This window comes from Symphalangus syndactylus, chromosome 23, assembly GCF_028878055.3.
Source record: "Symphalangus syndactylus isolate Jambi chromosome 23, NHGRI_mSymSyn1-v2.1_pri, whole genome shotgun sequence".
Lineage (NCBI taxonomy): Eukaryota > Metazoa > Chordata > Mammalia > Primates > Hylobatidae > Symphalangus > Symphalangus syndactylus.
In genome coordinates, this window is record NC_072445.2 from 13,354,842 (window position 1) to 13,378,288 (window position 23,447).

Below are 23,447 nucleotides of genomic sequence, written 5' to 3' on the forward strand. Positions count from 1 at the left end.
CTTAGGACAGAATGCTACTGGTGTAGATGGAGACTTTCCACGAATGCTGCACGTGACCTCCAGGCGGGCTGGGGGGATTTGGCAGGGCACTGACACTGTCTGTCACAGGCTCTAGTTCTCCACTTCTTTGTCTGAGTCACTGTGGTTTTGTAATTCCTGCAGGGAAATTGCTCTTCTGTGAGCCTTAATGGAGGGGTGGTCAGCTTGTCCTGGCATATTAGGCCAGTGCCCTTGGAAGCATGACAAGAGTGGGAAGACCATACCCTCACCTCTTGATGGCCACTCAAATTGCAAAAAGAAAAATATTGTTTTTTTTAATTTATTTATTTAGAGACAGAGTCTCGCTCTGTCACCCAGGCTGGAGTGCAGTGGTGCAATTTCGGCTCACTGCAACCTTTGCCTCCCGAGTTCAAGCAGTTCTCTGCCTCAGCCTCCCAAGTAGCTGGGATTATAGGCACCCGCCACCATGCCCGGCTAATTTTTGTATTTTAAGTAGAGATGGGGTTTCACCATCTTGGCCAGGCTGGTCTTGAGCTCCTGACCTCGTGATCCCGCCTCAGCCTCCCAAAGTGCTGGGATTACAGGCGTGAGCCACCATGCCTGGCCATGAAAGATATTTTTAAAAGATCTGCTGGACATCCCCTGTTAACGAATGTCCCTACATCCCCTCACCTCTTCAGACTATAAGAGAAACCCAGAGCTTTGAGAGTCATTGGAGCTGCGGCAGCAAGAAGCCTGGGCTGCTGTGAGCCAGGATGTGGATGAGGTGTGCAGCCAAGACAGGGAGGAGCAGAGCATCCCCAGAGCCTGGGAGAGATACTGAGCCCAGAAACCAGAGGAGAGACAGGGCCAGCTGCTCTTGGTGTGTGAGGGTCCCGGCAAATACTTTTTTGTGGATGGACCCCTGTGTGTATAAACAATTTGAAGAAAAAAATTTAGTACCAAATTTATGAGCCCATGTGAGGTATAATGATTGATTTGTGTAGATTTAGAATAAAGACAGAGAAGAGGCACTTTGGCATTTGTTTATTGTCTAATTGGTTCACATGACGATTCTTTGTCCTATGATGGACTGTTAAGAGTCCCTCAAATCAGCATGTTAGCGCAGGTCTGGTGGCCCAATCCTAGGTAGTGCCATAAAAGAAATGCCACACCAGCCAGCAGGAATGATCTACTCATCAGGCTGCTTTCCTGGAACCAGGGACTCACTAGGAAGCCCTAAAACAGCTTCATAGGCATGAGTCCTAGAGCACCTTGGGACATCTGGTCAACCCTATGCATGCACTGGAGAACTTCCTGAAAGGAGAAAAGGGAACTGAGACCCACATGCCTGGACTATGTTAGGGGTGGCCTGCATGGATGACGTTGTTTGTCATGGCTGGTCCCAGCACCAGAGGGAGACTTAGAAAGTTTATAGCAAAGCACGTCAAAGCACAGGTTCCCCCCAAAACATGGGGATAAGGCAGGGGGACTGCTTGCCTCAGTCTAAGGACAGTGATGGAAAAGACAAACCCAGGAGATATTTCAGAGAAAAGATAACAACAGCATCCCACACCTGGGGCCAGAAGGGGATGGGTGCTGGCCTGGGGAGGGGCTGCCCTCCTGCGGTCAGGAGCTGAGTGAATGGAGAGGGAAGAGTACCAGCTGGCATGCTGCTTACTCTTTGCTGAGTTCCTGCTCAGTGTGGGTGAAACTGGCTCAGCCCTGCTGGCTGGCACGGGGCCATGGAAAACCCAAATAAAGCAGTTAACTCTGAAAAGGTTGCTGCTTCCTCCTATTCCTTGAGAGATGCATCCAGGGCTACACTCAGAGGCCACTTTTCGCAGGGTGAGGTGGAGCTTGTATTCAAGGAAACACTGCTTTTCCCTCCCACATTTGACACATATGTTTTCAACTTCCAACATTCACAGCCAACCTCTCTACACCTGCTCTGCCTCAGAGCCCTGGCAGTCCCTGGACACGTGTTATGGAAGGAACATTGTCTCCCCTACATGCTCACATGGCCCAAATCCCCACAAGTCCCCTTTTTGCCAAGCTCCATGTCCTGTGCCTCTTCCCATCACCCAATACCCAATCTGCCTTCAGTGTCCTAAGCTTCCCTTCCCTGCTTCTCTCTTTGCACCTTGCCGGGTTCTCACACTCCCACCCACCTTGATAGTGAGTCCAAGCCCATCCTACCCACCCCCAACTCCTTCTTCTTTTTCTGAGACAGGGTCTTGCTCTGTCGTCCAGGCTGGAGTGCAGTGGTGTGATCACAGCTCACTGCAGCCTTAACCTCCTGGGTTCAAGGATCCTCCCACCTCAGCCTCCCGAGTAGCTGAGACTACAGGCGCTTGCTACCATGCCCAGCTATCCTCAACTCCTTCTTAATCAGATTGTGTTGCTTACTTGTTTATTGTCCCTCTCCTTTTTTTTTTTTTTTTTTCAGAGAAGGAGTCTCACTCTTGTTGCCCAGGTTGGAGTGCAGTGGCGCGATCTCAGCTCACTGCAACCTCCGCCTCCTGGGTTCAAGCGATTGTCCTGCCTTAGCCTCCAGAGTAGCTGGGATTACAGGTGTGCACCACCACACCCAGCTAATTTTTGTATTTTTAGTAGTGATGGGGTTTCGCCATGTTGGCCAGGCTGGTCTTAAACTCCTGACCTCGTGATCCGCCAGCCTCAGTCTCCCAAACTGTTGGGATTACAGGCATGAGCCACCATGCCTGGCTTGTCCCTCTCCTTCATTAGAATATAGGTTCCAAGAATGCTGGCACTTTCTCTGTCTCTGTCACCTCTGACTCCTCAGAACTTAGCACAATGGATGGCACATCCTTGCCAAACAATGACCAGATGAATGAGCCATGTTTATGTTTAGGGAATTACAAGGAGCATTTTTTCTGCCTAGATTTGAAACACACACCCATTGCACTTTAAAAAATGTTTCCGTCTATTTACTCTATCAACTGTGCTATGCCTGGGGCTGTTTCTATCTCTTTTTTCTTTTTTTGAGACAGAGTTTTGCTCTTGTTGCCCAAGCTGGAGTGCAATGATGTGATCTCAGCTCACTGCAACCTCTGCCTCCTGGGCTCAAGCGATTCTCCTGCCTCAGCCTCCGAGTAGCTGGGATTACAGGCATGCAACACCATGCCCGGCTATTTTTTGTATTTTTAGTAGAGATGGGGTTTCACCATGTTGGACAGGCTGGTCTCGAACTCCTGACCTCAGGTGATCCTCCTGCCTCGGCCTCCCAAAGTGCTGGGATTATAGGAGTGAGCCACCACACCCGGCCTCTATTTCTATTGATTGTTTTTTCTCCTCTCATGGCCCATATTTTCCTGCTTCTTTGCATGCCTGATTATTTTGTAATGGACACCAGACATTGTGGATTCTATATTGTTGGATGCTGGTTTCGTTTTGGTTTGTTTTTCATATTCCTTTAGATATTTTCAAGCTTTGTTTTGGGACTTAGTGAAGTTACATGGAAACTTACTGGAAACAATTTGACTCCTTTGGGGCTGGCTTTTTAAGCTTTGTTAGGTGGGACCAGAGCAGTCTATCATCTAGGACTAATTTGGCCCCACTTCTGAGGCAGTACCTTCTGTGTCTCTATACAATGACTGTTTTGGGAGGTGGTTTCTCCACTCTGGCTGTTGGAAACATGAACTCTTCCCAACCCAGTGTTATCTCAGGAAATTATTCCACCTGCTTCCTCCTGGTGGTTCTTTCCCCTGCCTTGAGTAGTTTCTTCACATGCAGATGTTGATCAGTAGTTAGCTGAACACTCAAGGGCAACCATCTGAAGATCTCCAGAGCATGCTCTCTCTCTTTCTCTCTCTTTTTTCCCCTCCCTCTCTCCTTCTCTCTCTCTCATCCTTGGGACTCTGCCTTGCAAATTTAAGCCACTTTGTCCTCCCTGGATTCCCAGCTCCATTTCCTCAACTCAGGGAAACCACTAGGCTCTACCTAGTTCCCCCTTCCTGGGCTGCAGCCTGAAAACTCACTGCAGGCAGTAAGTTGGAGCAATCACAGGGTTCCCCTCACTTGTTTCCCTTCTCTTGCGGATCAATCGTACCCTATATTGCTTGTTATCCAATGGCTGAAAACCATTGGTTTGTATAGAGGATTTTGTCTCATTTTTAGTCATTTAAAGCAGGAGGGTAAATCAGGTCCTTGTTGCTTCATCATGGCTGTAGGTGGTGGTCCTGCTTTTCCATATACAGGATGCTCTCAGTGCCTTTCCACAGGCTGCATGGAGAGACAATGAACTCTGGACTGAGAAATCCCAGATCCAGTCATATACTGTCTCTGGGTTCCAATTTCTGTGCCAGTCTGCTATTGCTACAATTAATGCTATATAACAAACCACTCTAAACCTCAGTGGTTTATGACAAGCAGCATATATTCTCATGCTAATAGGTCTTTGAGTGAGCCGTAGTTCAGCTGATCTGGGCTGGGCTTGCCTGGGAAACTCTGCTCCAGGATGTAGACTGGGCTCAGGTCTGCTCTCTGGATGTTCCAGGCTGAAGGGGCAGCAGCTACCCACGGCATGTTCATCCCAAGAGAGATCACTGGAGCAAGAGGCAAGCTCAACCACGCGAGCACAATTCCAGCCTCTCCCTGCATCACGTTTGCCAACATCACGTTAGTCAAAATGGGCCATGACAAAGCTTTGGATGTGTAATTCTATACTGGTGGTGAAGAATTAAAACGACATATTCAGTATACCGCAGTTTCTCTATCTGCTTTCTAAAAATCCTTTTTAGCAAGATCTGAGCAAGCTACATTTTAACCTCCCTCCTCCAACCTCCTTCCACCCCACTTCCTGTCAAGGGATTGGTAGAGCAGCCAGTTGAATTCTAGCAGGGACTGGGCTGGAGTCACTGGCTAGGCTGCTTTCCAGAAAATGTTTTTGAAAACTCCACATTTTGGCCTAGAGTGAACTCAGATACTTCTTGTCATCCATGGCTCCACTGAGCCCAGGTGGATTGCTGGAAAGTCTTTCCAAAACATTGCATCAATTTCTCCCATTTGCAGAGGCCAGTGAACTCTGGGAAGGTGCACTGCTGTCAAGCATGTGTCCGTATCAAAGGCCAGGCTTCCACTGGGAGGGGATGTTTGGAGCAAAAGGCCCCTTGGCCAGTTGCTGCACACACTTTGCATATGGTCTGGATGCCAGTGGCCCCAGATCCCAAGCTGTGTGTTTTTCTGTCTTCATTTCCTTTCTTGTCTTAGTGATTGCCCCAGGAGGCGGGCTCACACCCTGCATGGGGTCACGCCACGCATCTCTGTCAATAAGGCCTTTGGATCCAGGAGATGATGTCTCAGTGGGAGATCTAATGTTGAAAGACTCTGGCAGGGTATGTGGCTCATGCCTGCAATCCCAGCATTTTGGGAGGCCAAGGCCGGAGCATCGCTTGAGGCCAGGAACTTGAGACCATCCTGAGCCACACAGTGAGACCCTGTCTCTACAAAAAATTTACAACAAGCTAGGTGTGGTGGTGCATGCCTGTAGTCCCAGCTACTTTGGAGGCTGAGGTGAGAGGATCGCTTGAGCCCAGGAGTTGGAGGCTGACCAGTGAGGTATGGTCGCACCACTGCACCCCAGCCTGGCTGACAGAGTGAGACCACCCAATCTCAAAAAATAAATAAAAGAAAATAAAAATAAAAGAAAATAAAAAAGTCAGTAGACTCTACCCAGCTCTAGAGGGCTGAAGGCACTAAGGCGTGCCAAGAATACTGCTGCTGCTACACAGGGGACTGGGGCAAATGCCATGCCATCTTCAGGGTTCCTGAGTGTGTGTGTGTGTGTATGTGTGTGTGTGCGTGCAGTTACATGTGTGTTCCATGGACTCTTGAGGAGGCTTCTAGAATCAGAATTTGGTCTTCCTCTGGTTCTGCAGACCTTACAGAGGGCTTACTATGTTCCATTGAACTGTGAGGGCCAGGAGTGGACCAGAGATGCTGGCCCCTGTCCTGATGGGACTCTCAGTCAGAGCCCAGGGGAAGGCAGAGTGACACCAGCCTGAGAAACACATGTGGGTTCTGGCTCGTCTACTCATGAACTGAAGGACCGTTTACTGAATAGCGACTCTGTGCTTGGGACACAGCAATGAGCAAGACAAACAGGTCCCTGTTGCATTGGAGCTCTTAGTATTATGGGGGGTTGCAGGTATTACAAAAATAGGCAAGTTCGGAAGGATAATATGTCAGATAGTGATGCAGAAAAAATGGTAATGGGATAGGGGATAACTAGGGGGTGACTTGAGATGGAGTGGTCAGGGGAAGCCCCCTGAAGAGGGGACATTTGTCACTAGTGTAGAACAGCAAGCCTAGTCTCCCCTTCACTCTGGCCTTCTAATGACAGATAAGCGGGTATGGCCTCAGTCACAAGCTGGAGAAGCACAAGCTCCAAGGGGAGACGGGCCAGTAGAGTGTGGCAGGATGGAATGTGGACCACTGGCCATTTTGCATGTCAGGGTGGTCATGGACAAGCACCATTTAGCCAGGGGACTGGGACTAATTATATAAACTAGGGGTGTGGATTAGAGGAGCTCGATGGGCCTGCCTAGCTTAGGGATGTAATGGTTTAATCTTCTCCCACATGATCCTGTTACCCAGTCCTAAAAAACGAAAAAGAAAGTCAAGCCAATTATACTATATTACCTCTCTGCTCCCCTCCAGGGTCATCAGGTCCTATATTTATAGGACAGAGACACCAGGAGCAATGGACCAGCACTTTTATCCGGTTAGCTTCATTTCCAGGTGCCGCTCCTGCTCACCCTCTGCTGCCCCTCCCTGGACGCAGCTGGGTTGGAACCCCCTGGCCCAGGGGGCAGTTCTTCAAGAACCTCCTTGAGGGCCTCCCACCTTCCCTTGGATCTGTCATGGAGAGGGCCCATGGAGACAAGACCCCCAGGCAGCTATGTTTTTCCCTGTGGAAGTGGGGAGTGTCGGCCCAAATCCTGCAAGGGCCCAAGTGGCTGGATGAAGGTTGTGAGGCCCAAGGTACCCACATTGCCCTCTCTCAAGTGCTCAGCAGAGCCCCTGGGAGCTGCCCGCTGTTCTCTGGGTGCTATGATGTCCTTAGACCCTGCAGGGCAGATGGCTCCCTGGAGACACAGCTGTTCAGGCACTGCCTCCAGGTCATCCTGGCCAAGAGGCTGATGGTGAAAGATGTGGTCTGGGAGATCAGGATTGGCCTTCCGGGTGCCCTGCATTTCACTGCCTTGCCTGCGGCTGGGACATCCTGCCTGGACCTGTCATGGCCATTTCTGGGCTTCCAAACCAGAGCACGGGCCAAGGGAGAGAGCTGGAAAATCACTAAAAATAAAAATATTCGCCCCACATTCCACTGATGTGAGCGTCCCCTGACATTATATCATGATGGTGCTATTTCACATTCTCAAAAGTTTATAATGATCTACACAAAACATCACTACAACAGGAGCTGAAGCCTTCACCCTGCCCCTAGCACTCTGGCATTGCCTGGCCCTGCCAGCAGCTCCAGTAACCACAGGAAGGATGTCATGGTCAGCCCCGGCCCCAGCTTCTCAGTGGCCTCCAGGTCAGCATCCTTAAAGAAACACAGCCCCCTCCATGGGAATCAAAGTCACTAGTTGCTCCCAGCAGCCCATAGTTCACTTCTGAAGCCAGAGCAAGTGAGGGGCGCTGCCTTCATCTGTACTTCATTCTTGCTGGCATAATGCATGGCTGGATATGTCCTGGAAATTCAATTGCTTCCCAAACCTGAAAGGGAGACAGGATGCTTTCGGTTAGGCTGTGCATGCAGACACTGACTTTTCCCAGGATTGAATCGGGAGGAGGGGAGGCCACCGGCCACTCCCCGTGGGTCTTGGGCACTGCATCTGTGTCTTGCCTCCCGGGAGCTGCATTTACACCCCAAGCTCTGAAGGAAGAGGCCCCCTTTGCCCTTTGCAGAAGCTCCACCTCCCTAGGCTGAGACTGATGCCTGTTTTCCTACCCCACAGTTTTCTTTTCTTTCTTCTTCTTTTTTTTTTTGATGGAGTCTTGCTCTGTCACCCAGGCTGGAGTGTTGTCCCTTCCTTCCTTCCTTCCTTCCTTCCTTCCTTCCTTCCTTCCTTCCTTCCTTCCTTCCTTCCCTTCCTTCTTCCTTTCTTTCCTTTCATTCTTTCTCTCCTCTTCCTTCCTTCCTTTCCTTCCTTCCTTCCCTTCCCTTCCTTCCTTCCCTTCCCTTCCTTTCTCTCTTCCTTCCTTTCTCCCTCCCTCCCTCCCTTCCTTCCTCCCTCCCTCCCTTCCTCCCTTCCTTCCTTCATTCCTTCTTTCTCTTTCTTCTTTCTTTTCTTTTTCTTTCTTTCTTTCTTCTTTTTTTCCTCCTTCCCTCCCTCCACCCTCCCCTCCCTCCACCCTCCCCTCCCTTCCCCTCTTCCTTCCTTCCTTCTCTTTCTTTTCTTTTTTGATGGAGTCTCGCTCTGTTACCCAGGCTGGAGTGCAATGGCACAATCTCGGCTCACTGCAAACTCTGCCTCTCGGGTTCAAGTGATTCTCCTACCTCAGCCTCCCAAGTATCTGGAATTACAGGCACCCACCACCACATCTGGCTAATTTTTATATTTTTACTAGAGACGGGGTTTCATCATGTTGTCCAAGCTGGTCTCAAATTCTTGAGCTCAAGTGATCCATCCACCTCGGCCTCCCAAAGTGCTGGGATTACAGGTGTGAGCTACCACACCTGGACAACCCCATGGTTTTCATTGATGCTCCTACCTAATCCTCAGATTCTCTCCTTGCTTTTTGCTCCAGATATTAATTATATTCCAGGATGGCTCCTCCTGACCATGTGGCCCCTATCCTGTCACCTCCCATGGCTGGGCATGGAGAGGGTTCTCTGGATTGAGAACCAGGGCCCTTGCGTTCTAGCCAGGACAGTCCCCAACCCATGGTGTGACTTTGGGCAAGCCATGTCAGTTCTCTGGGCCTCACATTTCTCTTTGCTGGAGCAGATGAGATACCGGGGAAAAGCAAGGTGGCTTCTTGCTTCACAAAGTGTGGTCCATGGACCAGCAGTGCTGGCATTTCCAGGGAGCTTGTTAAGAAAGGCAGAGTCTAAGACATGGTCCACCTTGGACTTACTGGGTCAGAATCTACAGTTTGACAAAACCTGTCGATTCATTAGCACATTAAAGTGTGAGAACTGGTAAGAGTGATATGCAGTTATTTTGGCTAAAGTTTGGCTAATTTAGTAAGAGCAAGAGAGAATTTCTGAGATTCTTGGATGAAGTAATAAATACAATGTTTAAAAAAATTTCAGTGGACAGAGAGACTGAGGGGTGAGGCTGGTCAGGGAACAGGTGAGCAGGCAGCCGCAGCCCTCCAGGTTTGGCCACAGGAACCTGGTAGTGGGTGACAAGTGTTAGCTTGGTTGGCTTGATGTTGCTGTGGAGAAAGGGTAATTCCTGGTGATACATTGAATGTCCAGCTAGTGCAGAGGAAGAGATTGGAAATAATTCACGGCTGTGAGCCCTTGGTCTTTCAGTTCTAATTCTGTGTGCAAGACCTCTGGCTGGCCTTGCTGTTTAAACAAATATGGTCCTTATTTTTAAGACATTCCGACCTGTCTGAATTGAATCCTAGAAAGGGTAGTAAGAAGACAAGTAGACCACAGCCTATGATGGTCATGTGTTCCGGTCACTCTGGACTTGTGGTTCCCAGCTCTGCTACACGATGGAAATCTCTGGAGAATCTCTAGAAATCCTGGTGCACAGACCACAGCCCAGAACCATTAAGTCAGGATCGCTGGGGTGGGTCCAGGTGATTCTGAGGTGTGGCCAGGGCTGAAACTCACTGCTTTCGTCTCTCTAGTACAAGGACTGGCGGGGCAAGAGCTGGGGGCCCACGGGCATGTGGCTGCTGATGAGATCTGGAATCTGATGTTTCTGCTGCACTGTTGAAATGCAGCCTGGGCCAGGATTGTGAACGCTGCCGGTGGTAAGGAGCATGGAGCCTGAGCCATCTCCCACCGAGAATGGTCTCTGAGCCCCTCACACACTTGCATGCAGTAGTGACAGGGGGTGGGTGGGGTGGGGCCTGGGAAGAAATGCTACAGAGTAAGGTGGAGAGCACGCTCTGTCCCCAGACATAGCTCCTTACATGCACAGACCTCAACACAAAAGGCACCACTTCCAACTCGTTCACTTTATGGTCCCCAGTGAAGTGATGAAGCTCTGTCTGTATTGGGATTTTGATTACTGTGGGCTCCTAGAATGGAGGGCATGCTATAGATACACCATTAAAAAAAAATCACACCTCATGGTGTTGGGCCAGCTCTCACCACAGCGGCCACTTCCCTGCTAATAATTCCTTGGTGCTTGGGCATTGATAAGGGACGTTAATGGATATTATCTGGGGAAGGATCAGAGCCTGGGCAAGGGTGGAATCTGTACATGACAGACAGTGAGAGGGAGGCTTGGGGAGGTGACCTGCCCAGTGTCACGCAGAGCAGGGATGGCCTTGGAATTTCCACCTTTTCCCTCCCATTTTGGTGCTCTTTCTCTTTCCCTGGGAGGGTTTATGAACACAGAAGAGAGGTGGAGGGTTTCTCCGAGTGGGGCTGGAGGGCTGGGAGAGGTAGGACCTCTTCCTAACACCTCTTGGAGAAGACAGACTCGTGGTTATGGGGGTCACACCATGGTTCCTTTCCAGATGGGAATGCTTCCAAATTCAGGGATTAAGCAACATTAAAAACAAAAAGGCCCTCTAGAAAGGGGTTAACCTCATTTCCTCAGACGTAAAAGCTGTCCTTGGCAGTTGGAAACAGCAGAGTTGACTCCACGGATGACTGATGCCCCTTACGGGGGTTATATACCTGTCCACGCCTGCCCCTGGCAGGGATTTAAACATTCCATGCTGTTCCACGAATCCTAAATCAAGTAGATTCATCCTGGCCCTTGGTGAAGCCTAAAAGCTGGCGAGGCTTATGTTAAATTGCCCTCTCTGGGCTCCTGCTCCCGAGCTGACAATCACAAATTCCCCTTAATGAGCACTCCTGAAGTAACCAAGGCAGCGCTGTGTGCTAAATTAAGATTCGAGAGGCCAGGCAGGGAGCGGGAGATGTTTGCTTTGGCTGAGAAGGTTCCTGGGCCCCGGCCTGTGTATTTGCCTGGGTGCCCCGATAAGTGGGCTGCATATTAAGTGCCACACGATGGGACCAGAACCATCTGCTGTATGTCCGAGAGGTCACGCCTGCTGGCCCTTTGGGACCTGGTGGCAGAGGGACCCCGTGTCAACTTGTCTTTGGCTTCCTTTGTGGCCCCGTGGTCACTGAAAAGCCAGAATGAATATTCTTCCTTTCGGAATAAAAATTGAGCCGTGGAAGTTTTGTTTGCTTTGATGAATTACTTCCAGGCTGCTGTTTATTTGGAGAGCAAAGCTCCCCAGCTGCAGGGCAGGTAGTGGCTGCAGTCACTCCCCTCCTGTCAATGCTGGTTCCTGTTCCTGAGGTCGAGAGAACTCCTGACAGCAGAGTGGGCACATCTTGGTAGTTGCAGCTTTTCAAGACAGTGTGGCCCAGTGGGGAGAGAGCAGAAAACCTGGGTTATGCTGGCTCTGCCATTTATCAGCTGTGTAACCTTGGGCAAGTGATTCAAGCTCTGTGTGCCTCAGTTTCCTCACCTGTCAAGAGGGGATCATAATCTTGGCCCTGCATGCCTTACAGGAGTGTTAAGAGCATCAAATGAAACAATAAAAATGAAAACATTTATAAACGGTAATTTGCCATACATATTTTAATAAAAGTGCCTGCCCTTCAATCCAGCTCTCTGCACTGCCTGGGGACAGTGTTAGCAGGAGGACGCCACTCTGACAGGGACCTGGACTTCTGCCTCTTCTGTTTGGAGAGAGTTAGATGGTCACATCTCTTATATGTACAAAAGCTTAGTGAACATAACTTAAAGATACTGCTTGCTTGTAGGCTTCTTGAGGGCAGGAATGATGGTTGGTTTCTATGGATTTGTTACAGGGCAAGGGATATCCCAGCTCCGAAGGATATCCTGCGTATCCAAGCCTTCCTCCACTTGTGCCCCGGACACCGTCCCCTCTACTTTCTCAAGGAAGTAAGTTTTTTCCTGCAGCTCTGCTCCCCTCTGCCACCACAGCATCAGTTTCCCTCTCTCTGCATGTTTCAGCACATGAGCATGTCTTAACATGCAAAGCATCCCTCTGGGCTCCTGCTTCCGTTTAGCTCCAGCCCCAGTTCTCTGCTCCTCTCACTGCTCAACCCCCTGGAGGAGTTGTATCTGCTCATTGCCTCAGCCTCTTTCCCTTCCATCCTCTCCCCAGCTACTCTCAGTCCCGTGGCTAAATGGTGCTTGTCCATGACCACCCTGATATGCAAAATGGCTAGTGGTCCACATTCCATCCTGCCACACTCTACTGGCCCATCTCCCCTTGCAGCTTGTGCTTCTCCAGCTTGTGCCTGAGGCCATACCCACTTATCTGCTGTTCCTTTTTGCACCCTGGCAGTGCCTTCTCAGCATCTCTGCTTCCTCTCTCTCCGCAACTGTTGGAGAACCCCAGGGGGCTGTTCTCAGCAATTTGAATACCTCCTGTACTCAGTCCTGTGGCTTCAGACACCGACCAGACATGATGACTTGCATATTTCTTTTTCTAGCTTAGACTTTCTCTCTGAGCTCCACTCATGCTCACCTGTCTACTCGACACCTCCTCTTGGACATCAAACGTCATCTGAAATTTCAAACAGGGCAGCCAGAACTCTCCATCCCTCCAGCTCCTTGCCTCTGATGGTCATGCTTCCCTGCCTTTCTCATTTCAGTAAATGGCACTGCCATTCTCTTCACTGCTCAGATCAAAAGCCCAGGAGGTGCCCTGACTCTCGTCTTTCTCTTGCATCTCACATTCGGTCTACTGGTGAGTCCAAGCCACAATCATCCCTTGCTGGCACTTTCATGGTAGCCTGGTAACTGGTCTACCCTTGGCCCCTACAATCTACACTACATATGACAGACAAAGTGAGCTTTTTAAAGCATCAATCACATCATATCACTCCATGGTTAAAATTATTCAGTGGGTTTCCACTGTATCCAGAATAAAATCCAAATCTCTTTCCCCTGTGCATAAGGCTGGTGTGACTTGGCCCTTGTGCTCTTGCTTCCTGCCCTCCAGCCACTCTGGCCTCCTTCCCACCCTGTGGCCAAGCAAAGCTCCTTCCCCTTCAGGCTTCTCGCTTTCCGCTCTGTCTGCTAGGACTGTGCATTCCCAGAATGCGGCGTGGCTGCTCCATTCTCACGATGCAGCTGTCAGTTTAAAGTTGTCTTCTCCAGCAAGGCCTCCCCAACCTACCCAGCTAAAAGCAGTCTTCCCAGTTACTGTCCACAACATTACATAGTTGAGCTATTTCATGGCACTTATTATCCCTCAAACGATCTTATTTGTGGACGTGTTCATTGTCTGTCTCCTTCCTCCCCCTAGAATGTCAGTTTCTCACGTGCTGGGCTCTGTCTTGTTCTCTGCTACAGCCCCAGCACTAGTAGCAGTGCCTGGCATAAGAAGGCACCCAACACATACAGTGTTTGCTGACTGATTGGCTGTTCATTGCTGTTCAGTGCCTGATACCTATCATTAGAGTATTTGGGGCATAGATGGGAACTTGGAGATCACTGAATCCAGTTTTTTTTTTTTTTTTTTTTGACAAGGAAACTGAGAATGAGACAAGATCACAGCAGAGCTGGGGCTGTCTCAGGCCTAAGAAAGGACCTGACAGTGTTGCTGAGGCTGCTGGTCCTGGTGGTGAAGAGAGGATAGTTAGTAAGCAGGCTGGCGGCCAAGCAAGGTAAGGACAGCAGGGCCAAGGCCGGCTCTCAGTTGCGGTGCTCCATCCATGCACAAACCTCTTCCTGCCCAAAATGCACACGGTTGGTGGAGAAGCTGAGTGCAGGCCCCGCAGAGCAGGCATCAGTCATTATACATCCAATCTGCTGGCCCATACCATCACGGCGGGGGCGCCTTTCTGGCAATGTGAAGGCAATGTGAAGCCTGCCTAGTAGCCTGTGGGTTATGGGGAGGAGGCTAAGACAAAACGCAGGCCTGGGGTAAGGGGCCCTGGGGCTTGCCCTGTGGGTGTGTGGGGGATGGAAGGCAGAAACAGAAAAGGCCCATCCACAGCAGATGGGAGATGGGCAGCTGCCAAGAGGACAGGGCTGGGGGTGGAGGGGGCAGTGATGCAGGCCAAGAAGACCCTTCTTCTCTTCCTGTTGTCTGACACGCCGCACTTATTTCCTCTGTGATTGTTATGGTGTCCTCAGGCCTGGGCCTTCAAGTGGCGTTTACACCCACAGCTCTTTGGCAAGAACTACACTCTGATGGGGGAGGGAGACTTCAAGGCAGGGGTTCAACGAGCTACCAAAACATCACTCAGCCCCTTCCTGTTTGTAGAAGGCTGAGCAGAGGAGACAACTGACCTTGGGGACACAGAACAAAGGAGCTGAAGATCTGGAAGAGACAGAGAGCAAGCTCTGCCATGAGGGGCAGGAGCACCTGGGCCGCCCACCCACTTGGGCGTGTCTTGGTGTTTCCGATGCTGCCCCTCGAGGCTTTCTCGAGAAGGAATCAGAGGCTGGGCACCTGTGAGTGACGGGTAGGCCAGTCCTGTGGCTTCAGAAACACGCAGGAAACTCCCTACTCCCCTCCCACCTCACTGTGTGCTCCCCACAAGTGTTGGTGACCTGCTGCCCGGGAGGAGCCATCGAGGGAGGTGCACTTACATTGCTTCTGCAGAATGCTCTGTCTGGCCTTGATGAAGGCCATGATGTCGGAGTCCGTCTGGCTGTCTCCGGTGAGAGGGATGGACAACACTGGCCTCTCGGGGATGCTGGAGGCAACCACATGTCACATTTTACTACACTTTACAGCTGGACTCACCACTTACCTTTCCAAAATGCTTTTCGATTTTTGGTGACTGATCTCACCCAGAAAGCTACATGACTCGGCTGGCCTGCTTCTCACTCCCTCCTACGTTCTCTGTGTGGCAGCCACACTAAGCCTCTTGTCATGCAAATTGGGTCAAGTCACTCCCTGCCATAGACCCTGATATGGTTTGGCTGTGTCCTCACCCAAATCTCATCTTGAACTGTAGCTCCCATAATTTCCACGTGTTGTGGGAGGGACCCAGTGGGAGATAACTGAGTCATGGGGACGGTTTCCCCCATACTGTTCTCATGGTAGTGAATAAGTTTCGTGAGATCTGAAGGTTTCATAAGAGGTTTCCCCTCTCACTTGGCTTTCATTCTCTGTTGGCTGCCACCATGTAAGACGTGCCTTTCACCATGATTGTGAGGCCTCCCCAGTGACATGAACTGTGAGTCCATTAAACCTCTTTTTCTTTATAAATTACCCAGTCTTGGGTATGTCTTTATCAGCAGTGTGAAAACGGACTAATACAGACCCTTTAGTGGCTTTTCACCACTCATGGAATAAAACTCAAACTCTGTCCCATGACCTACCAGGCTGTGTGTGATAGGATCCCAGGTCAGGGGCTCCAGCTACCCCCTTTTCTTTCAGTGACTTGCATTTACCAAGCCACTTCCAGCCTCAGGGCCTTTGCTCTGCTGCTTCCTCTCCCTGGACTGCCCTCCCCACCAACCGTCCCATGGCGGCTGTGCTTTCTCTCGCTGCCTTCTCTATCCTCTTACCACCACCACTCCTGTCCTCCCATCCCCGATTTACCCAAACCAGCACCCCTTAACCTGGGGCCTGTCAACTTCTGCGCCCAGCTTAGATGTCATATCGTTCAGTACTGTGTCCTCAGAGCACCCTCATTCCCCACGTGGCTTAGCTAGTTGACCTCAAGGCAGAGATTACTATTCTCCTGTCTCTCTTTAAAAACAGAACCATATTTAGCTAAGTTGCCACAACTAAAAAAACTACCTTTCCCAGACTCCTTTGCTGCGATGTGTGGCCAGGTGACCAGGTGCTGGCCAATGAGATTTGTAAGTAGAAGCGTTGTGTGGGAATCTCCTTAGAAAGGGAGGGCTGCGTGTGCCCTCCCCCACCCCCCTTTCCATCCAGCTTCTCCGTATAGCATTCCCCTTCAGCAAACTCAGAGCAGTACACTTGCCTGGCCTTGCCAACTTTCTGTCCGTCCTCACCCTTGTGCCTCTGCACAGCAGGGGGCGGTAGCCACTTCCTTAGAAGGCAGTAAGGACGGTATGTAACAAGGGGCTGGCCATTCCCACAGGTAGTTTTGGGTGTTGGCTTTCCCGCTGCAGCCCAGCCGGAAGCACTAAAGCAGACTCCGGGCAGGCAGGGCAGAGGCTGTGCTGGTGAAAGAGGCTGAGCAGCCATTCTAGCCGGAGGATACGAACGCCCATGGTGCTGATCAACTCTGCTAAGCCTGGAAGCAAATCCTGCTGGGTCTTCAGGCCAGGCTTGCCAGCTCCCTGCTCTGCTCTGTGGTGGGGCTGCCCTGGGCTGGCTCTTTCCCTTTCTGGCCCCCGGGTACCTCTATTCACAGGAAGATATGAAACAACTCTGCCCAACACAGGGTCCTGGTGACTGTGGGAGAAAACCTCCCCGCTTTGAGTTGGCCTGTGTGAGATTTTCCAGGGAATTCCCAGGGGACCAGGGCAGCGGCCAGACCTGGGTTCTGTCTGTGTGGCTACTGGACGAGGGGCTTTTTCGGGGAGTAGACTGGAGATGGAGCCCCACTCCGCCCACTGTGGGGGCTGTCACAGGCATAACAGGAGAAGACCACAGACCTGTCTTCCAGTGGGGTGCTGGTGCTGCTCTGTTTCTGGCTGTGTGGACTGGGGCAAGGCGAGGGCAGGATTTTCCTGGCATTCACATCACTGCAAAACACAAACCAACAAAAGCAAAAGGAATGGGGGCAAATTTATAGAAGAGAAATTCAGGGTTTATATCTAGGAGCTGTTATGGGCTGAATGTGTCCTCTCAAAATCCCTATGTGGACACCCTAATTCCCAGTGTGATGGCATTGGGCAGTGGGGCCTTTGGGAGGTGATTAGATTTAGAGGAGGTCCTGAGGGTAGGGCCCCCGCACTGGGATTAGTGTCCTTATAGGTATAAGAAGAGGATGAGAAACTACAGTGCATGCTCTCTCTCTCAATCTCTCTCTCTCTCTCTCTGTCTGCTATGTGAGCACACAGCAAGAAGGAGGTGCCAGCAAGCGAGGAAGGAAGCCCTCAGCAGGAACTGAATCTGCTGTGCTATGGACTGGAGGTTTGTGTCCCTGAAAAGTCATGTGTTGAACCTAATCTCCAATGTAATGGTAGTAGAGGTGGGGCCTTTGGGTGGTGATTAGGTCATGAGGGTAGAACTCTCATGAATGGGATTAGAGTCCTTATAAAAGAGACATCGGAGAGCTCCCTTGCCCCTTCCACCATGTGAGGATGCATCGAGAAGACAGCTGTCTGTGAATGGGGAAGGGGGTCCTCACCAGACATCGAATCTGCCAGTGCCTTGACCTTGGACTTCCCAGCCTCCAGAACTGTGAAAAATAAACGTTTGTTGTTTGAGCCACTCAGTCTATAGTATTTTTGTTTTGTTTTGTTTTGTTTTTGTTATTTTTTTTTTTGAGACGGAGTCTCGCTCTCTCACCCAGGCTGGAGTGCAGTGGCGCGATCTCGGCTCACTGCAAGCTCCACCTCCCGGGTTCACGCCATTCTCCTGCCTCAGCCTCTCTGAGTAGCTGGGACTACAGGCGCCCGCCACCACGCCCAGCTAATGTTTTTGTATTTTTTTAGTAGAGACGGGGTTTCACTGTGGTCTCGATCTCCTGACCTCATGATCCACCCGCCTCGGCCTCCCAAAGTGCTGGGATTACAAGCGTGAGCCACCGCGCCCGGCCAGTCTATAGTATTTTGTTACCGCAGCCTGAGCAGACTAAGACAAGAGCCAAGAGTCCTGTCTTGGAGGGTTTACACAGTGATTTTCTTTTCTTCTTTGAGATGGAGTTTCACTCTTGTTGCCCAAGCTGGAGTGCAGTGGCACGATCTTGGCTCACTGCAACCTCCACTTCCTGGGTTCAAGCAATCCTTCTGCCTCAGCTGCCCAAGTAGCTGGAATTACAAGTGTGCATCACCACACCTGGCTAATTTTTTGTATTTTTAGTAGAGATGGGGTTTCACCATGTTGGCCAGGCTGGTCTTGAACTCCTGACCTCAGGTGATCCACCCACCTTGGCCTCCCAAAGTGCTGGGATTACAGGCGTGAGCCACTGTGCCCGGCCTACACAGTAATTTTCATTGTTAGAGCATGCATCTGTTGGCTGTAGAAGCTGAACAACAAACGATGGCCACAACCGTCATTGATAGACATGCCAGGCTCCGTGAAAGTGCTCTGCAAACATCATGCCATTTAATCCCCTCAATGACCTAAGAAGTAGATGTCATCATCTCCATTTTATACATGAGAAAACTGAGGCTTAGAGAGATTTAAGAAATTCTAAAAGTTATCCAGCTGGTAAGTGACAGAATCTGGAGCTACTCAGCATTCTTTGAGGCTTCAGAACCTGTGCTCTCAGCCACAATGCCTTCTAACTGGGCTTGACTCTGTGGCATTCTAGGAACACACACTGACCATGCTGCCTGCCCCTGGGACCTAGCTTCATGCTGAGTGAGGAGTCAGATCCAACAGCTCACTAGACGCAGCTGTGCCTGCTCACCTAGGCTGCTGACACGTGTGCCTGGCCTCGGATTCTTGGCCGAGTGCAGTGGAACCCAGAAGCTCCTCTTGGGAGGTGAAGAGGCGCATGGACACGGCTGGTTGGAGGCCAGTGTATTCCACATGCCTGTGGTGACAAGGTCCCTACTCTAAGTTGTGCTGTAAGGAGATCTTCCTCGCTTCCTTCCTGGAGACAACATCAGAGCTGGAAGAGGCCTAAGAAGTCATCTGGGTACAACCCACCTTTTACACCCTGGGGACACTTGGGCTGAGAGGCAGGCTAGGGTTAGAGACAGGTGAGCCAGCTCTGCAGAGTCTGCATCTTCAGTGCAAGGTACTCCACAAACCTGACAAACTGTGTGTCTCACTCACGAGTATGGCCCCTTCCCCGGCTCTGGCCTTCCGCCTTCCGATCTCAGCCAATGGCAAGGCTGCTTCCATAGGTCACGACTGTGGTCAAACAAGCAGGAAAAGACATCAGAGCCTGGGGAAGCCCCCCTCACCCACCAGTGTCCATTTCCTAGCAGTGGAGGGACTTTCCACGAGGTGACCTTCACGATGGGAAAGCAATCTCGTGCTGGGTCTGGTGAGGACTGATGTAGGACCAGAGGTAGCCACAAGGTGGCAGGCTCTGCACGCTTTTCTTTAGAGAACAGTGACCAATTCTCAAGGCTCTTGCTGAGTGGTACCTGGTGCAGCCTGGAGAAGGGAAGGAGAAAGGGCTTTCCATCCTGCAACTGCTTTCATTACAACGGGTCAAGGTCAGTTTGGAAGCTGTAGCAAATTTGCAAGACCAAGGCACTGGCACAAAAATGGCTCATTCACTCAATGGCTTCCCAGTGGAGCCTTGGCTCAGGTTCCAGGGAGAGTTCACAGGTGGCAAACTATTGAAAGTTGGGAGGGGGTGGAAGAGGATGGAGAGATGGATGGGGCAGGGTAGAAGGGCACGACCACACCGTGGCCAATGGGGGCATCCAGTACCCTTTGCGGAGGCCCAGCTGCCCCACCTGTTGCCTCAACAGCTCTTGCAGGAGGGCAGTGCAATGGAAGGCTGGGGGCTCCCGAGGGAAATGACTCCTCAAACCTGTAAGCTGCTCAAGCATCCTGTTCCTGGATGCCACAGCTTGGTTTCTGTAATTCTGGGGATGATGCCATAAATGACCTCTGCCCTCTCCCTTTGCCCAACCAGCCTTTGACACTGAATTAATTTCTCTTGTTGACGCCCCTCTGGAGAGAGAACACACCAGCCATCAGAATGAAGTATCTTTCTTAATAAGGATTGATAAGCCATATTAATAATAATTAGGCCTCCTGGGTTGCCAATCAGAGTGTTTAGTGGGATCAGCTTCCAGGACCTGAGCATCCCTGGGGAAGTGATGAATCAGGACCTGAGGAGCAGAGGACCAGCGCCCCACCCCCCAGTTCCCCGCCTGTGGCAATTCCACAGGAGCAGCCGCTCTGGAGCTCAGGCAGCAACAGCCGCTGGGCCCTTGCTGTCTCACCCTGGCGGCTCTGACCGGGCACTGGAACATTTATCTGCTCACAGAGTGGCCGTGTCGGAGGGACCTTTGCAAACCTTACAAATGAGGCAAGGGAATCCCCAAGTGGGGAGCTGGCTTGCCCAAGGGTGTGCTGCTCGGAGGGGCCATGACTGGGATTCATGTGATTCAAATCTCAGAAAAGCTGGAAAGATAGTGCACAGAGATCCCATGTAGCCTGTATCCAGCTTCCCCTATTGGGCAGTTTTACCTTAGTGTGGTGCATTTGCCACAATCACTGAACCGATGTTGATACATTGTTATTAACTAAAGATCATACTTTACTGGACTTTTCTTAGTTTTTCCCTGAAGCCTTTTTCTGTTCCAGGCTCCCACCCAGGACACCACTTTACATCTAGGTGGTGTGTCTCCCTAGGCGCCTCTTGGCTGTGACCGAGTCTCGCACTTGGTTTTTGGGGACCTTGACAATTTGAGGCGTGCTAGTCAGTGTCCTTCCCACACTTCCCAGTGGAGTGTCCTTCCATTGGGATGTGTCTGATGTTTTCCTCATTCTTTCACTGGTGTTATGGGCTTCTGACAGGAAGGCCACAGAGGTAGAGTGCCACTCTTATCACATCATATCACGGGGACTGTCTGACACCTTCTTCCTTTTCTTTTTCTTTTTTTTTTTTTGAGATGGAGTCTCTCTCTGTCACCCAGGCTGGAGTGCAGTGGTGCGATCTCGGCTCACTGTAACCTCTGCCTCCTGGGTTCAAGCGATTCTCCTGCCTTAGCCCCCAAGTAGCTGGGATTACAGGCCTGTGCCACCACACCTGGCTAATTTTTGTATTTTTAGTAGAGACAGGTTTCCCCATGTTGGCCAGGCTGGTCTCGAACTCCTGACCTCAGGTGATCCACCCACCTTGGCCTCCCAAAGTGCTGGGATTACAGGCATGAGCCACCGTGCCTGGCCCTCTGACACCTTTTTTAAAGCCCTATTTTATATTTCCAACGTGAGGGCTCAGCACCCCTTCAAACCCACAGGATTGCTCCTTGGTGGCAGAGATGGAGGCCCCACACATACTGTCCTGGCCTCTGGCATCAGACGGACAGTGGCAGGAGGCGTGCTTCATTGGTGCTACCCCCTGGGTTGTGTGGTTGGAAAGAGACAATAACATGGTTGTGGGGAAGTAGAGTCCCTGCTGGTCATCCTGTCACGTAGGGAGACCAGCTCTGGGACATACATCCTCATGTGGTGTTATTGGAGGCTGCCTGAATCCTGGCTAGGACGAAGAGCTCCCCTGTGTCTCAGTAGGCTGGCTACCCACTGTCCCATCACCACTGTCCCCCAATCCCCCCTTCTCCCATGCTATGACCCTGTTCCATTCCTGCCAACCCCTTCTTCTCACTCAGGAGGCAGGACCAGGGCTTGATTGTGAAACCTCTTGTCTCTTGCTACCATGGGAGTAGGTCTACTGGCTGTCAGAGCGAGGGACTGAAGGGGTGTGCACTCCAACCAGCTTGGAGGCCACTGTCCTGAGTATCGACGACTAATTAAATGGTAAAAGGAGTTCATCCTCCCGGATCATATGGCTTATCAGGAGACATGAGAGCCACAGGAATAGGTTAAAGAGAAAGGTAGGGAGGCTTTTCTGGGAATTCTAACACCTCTGGTGAGTTCTCACCTTACCTTTTGTTAGAGAGGAGTTGGGATCGTTCATGCTGGGAGTCAGATGTCTGGAGAAGCGGCTTCGTGTGATCGAGTGAATTCACTGCTGGAGAATTTACCTGTTGGCCCCAGAAGGAGTTTCACAGTGTTAGCTTGAGTCTAATGACATAGGAAGATTTTTTTTTTTTTTTTTTTTTTTGAGATGGAATCTCGCTCTGTCGCCCAGGCTGGAGTGCAGTGGCGCAATCTCGGCTCAGTGCAACCTCTGCCTCCTGGGTTCAAGCAATTCTCCTGCCTCAGCCTCCCGAGTAGCTGGGATTATAGGCACCCGCCACCACGCCTGGCTAATTTTTGTATTTACAGTAGAGACGGGGTTTCGCCATGTTGGCCAGGCTGGTCTTGAACTCCTGACCTCAGGTGATCTGCCCACCTTGGCCTCCCAAAGTGCTAGGATTACAGGCATGAGCCACCGTACCCGGCCTTGATGTAATTCTTAAGGGGAACAAGCCAGCTATAAAAGTTAGTGTACACAATATGTATGGCCAAAACCAAATCTAGACATGGTAATGACCATAATGATGGGCATCAACATATTGTCTAGGGATGGCAAAGAATTATGGGTAATGTTTAATTTATTCTTTATGCTTTCCTGTGCTTTCCAAGTTTTCCAAGTTGAACATGTATTCCTTTTTAAAGATAGAAAAAAATGTTTACAATGTTATCTTCATTCTTCAAAAATACTTTCTGGTTTTGCTTCTCCTTGTCCCAAAGACCCCCTACTAAAGTCAGGAGACATCCACTGAGCACTTCGTGTAGGGAAACAGCTCTGCCATGGTGCTCTGCAAGCTGCACGTCCCCACATAGGCCTCAAGAGCAAGGCATAGATCACAGCTGGTCTAAGTCTTGGCAGAATGCCCTGTAAGCCTCCTGGAATGTGAGCGCATACAGGAAGCTTGAGAGTGGTTGCTACTAGGTTATTTCCCACTTGCTTCCCTATCTTCCCAGAAGGCTATCCTAGAAGTTTCTTGTCACCTGTCTTGTTCTGATGAGGTTTGGAGCTTTCTGCCTCTGCCTCTGCCCGCTCAGGGTACAGCTGCAGGCTATAGAACTGCTTAGGAGCAGCATGGAATTGGCCCCTCTGTACCAGTGTATCCCATCATCCCTCTTGCTGTCATCTGGTCCCTTTTGTTTCAGTGACATCCTGTGGGGCAGGGGACACATGGAGCTGACACCCTTGCCTACTCTGGCTTTCACTGTCTCTGTAAGTCATACACTGTCTGAATGTGTCAGCTTTGCCTGGACAGTTCCTGAGTTTCACTGGATGACCCTTGTCGACCGGTCAGTGGTGGACTCCCTCGGGAACCAGCTGGGGAAGGCCTCATTCACTGATGAACTTGCTAGGAAGGGCTCTTAACCTGGAGTCCACAGACAGAATCCAGGGCCCCTGCCAATGTGGATGGGAGCCAATCACATCTGTATTTTCCCTAGCTGCTACCTGAAATTATTTCTTTCACTGATAAATGTAGACAACAAACCACAGAAGTATTAGCAATACCTGTGGCTTTGTCACCAACAGAAATCAAGCATATTTTCATATCACCTGACCGTTGGTGCAGAGATCTTGAAATATTGCGTCATTTCATCATGAC

The 23,447-nt window shown here is 50.7% G+C and overlaps 1 protein-coding gene across 3 annotated transcripts in view; it reads right to left on the bottom strand.

Moving 5' to 3' along the window:
- Nucleotides 1-6,112: 6,112 nt before the first annotated feature.
- Nucleotides 6,113-23,447, bottom strand: part of KIF6 (kinesin family member 6) — a 381,205-nt gene continuing 363,870 nt past the window's right edge. Inside the window, exons 19-23 of one of the 3 annotated variants that reach the window (XM_055263865.2) lie at nt 21,820-21,917; nt 17,426-17,476; nt 16,728-16,817; nt 14,736-14,842; nt 6,113-7,725 (exon numbers count right to left, since the gene is read on the bottom strand). In XM_055263865.2, coding sequence (XP_055119840.1) covers nt 7,709-7,725; nt 14,736-14,842; nt 16,728-16,817; nt 17,426-17,476; nt 21,820-21,917 — 363 coding nt within the window. In that variant the 3' untranslated portion in view covers nt 6,113-7,708. The remainder of the gene's footprint in view (nt 7,726-14,735; nt 14,843-16,727; nt 16,818-17,425; nt 17,477-21,819; nt 21,918-23,447) is intronic. The other 2 variants (XM_063632298.1, XM_055263866.2) reach the window with 2 other exon arrangements.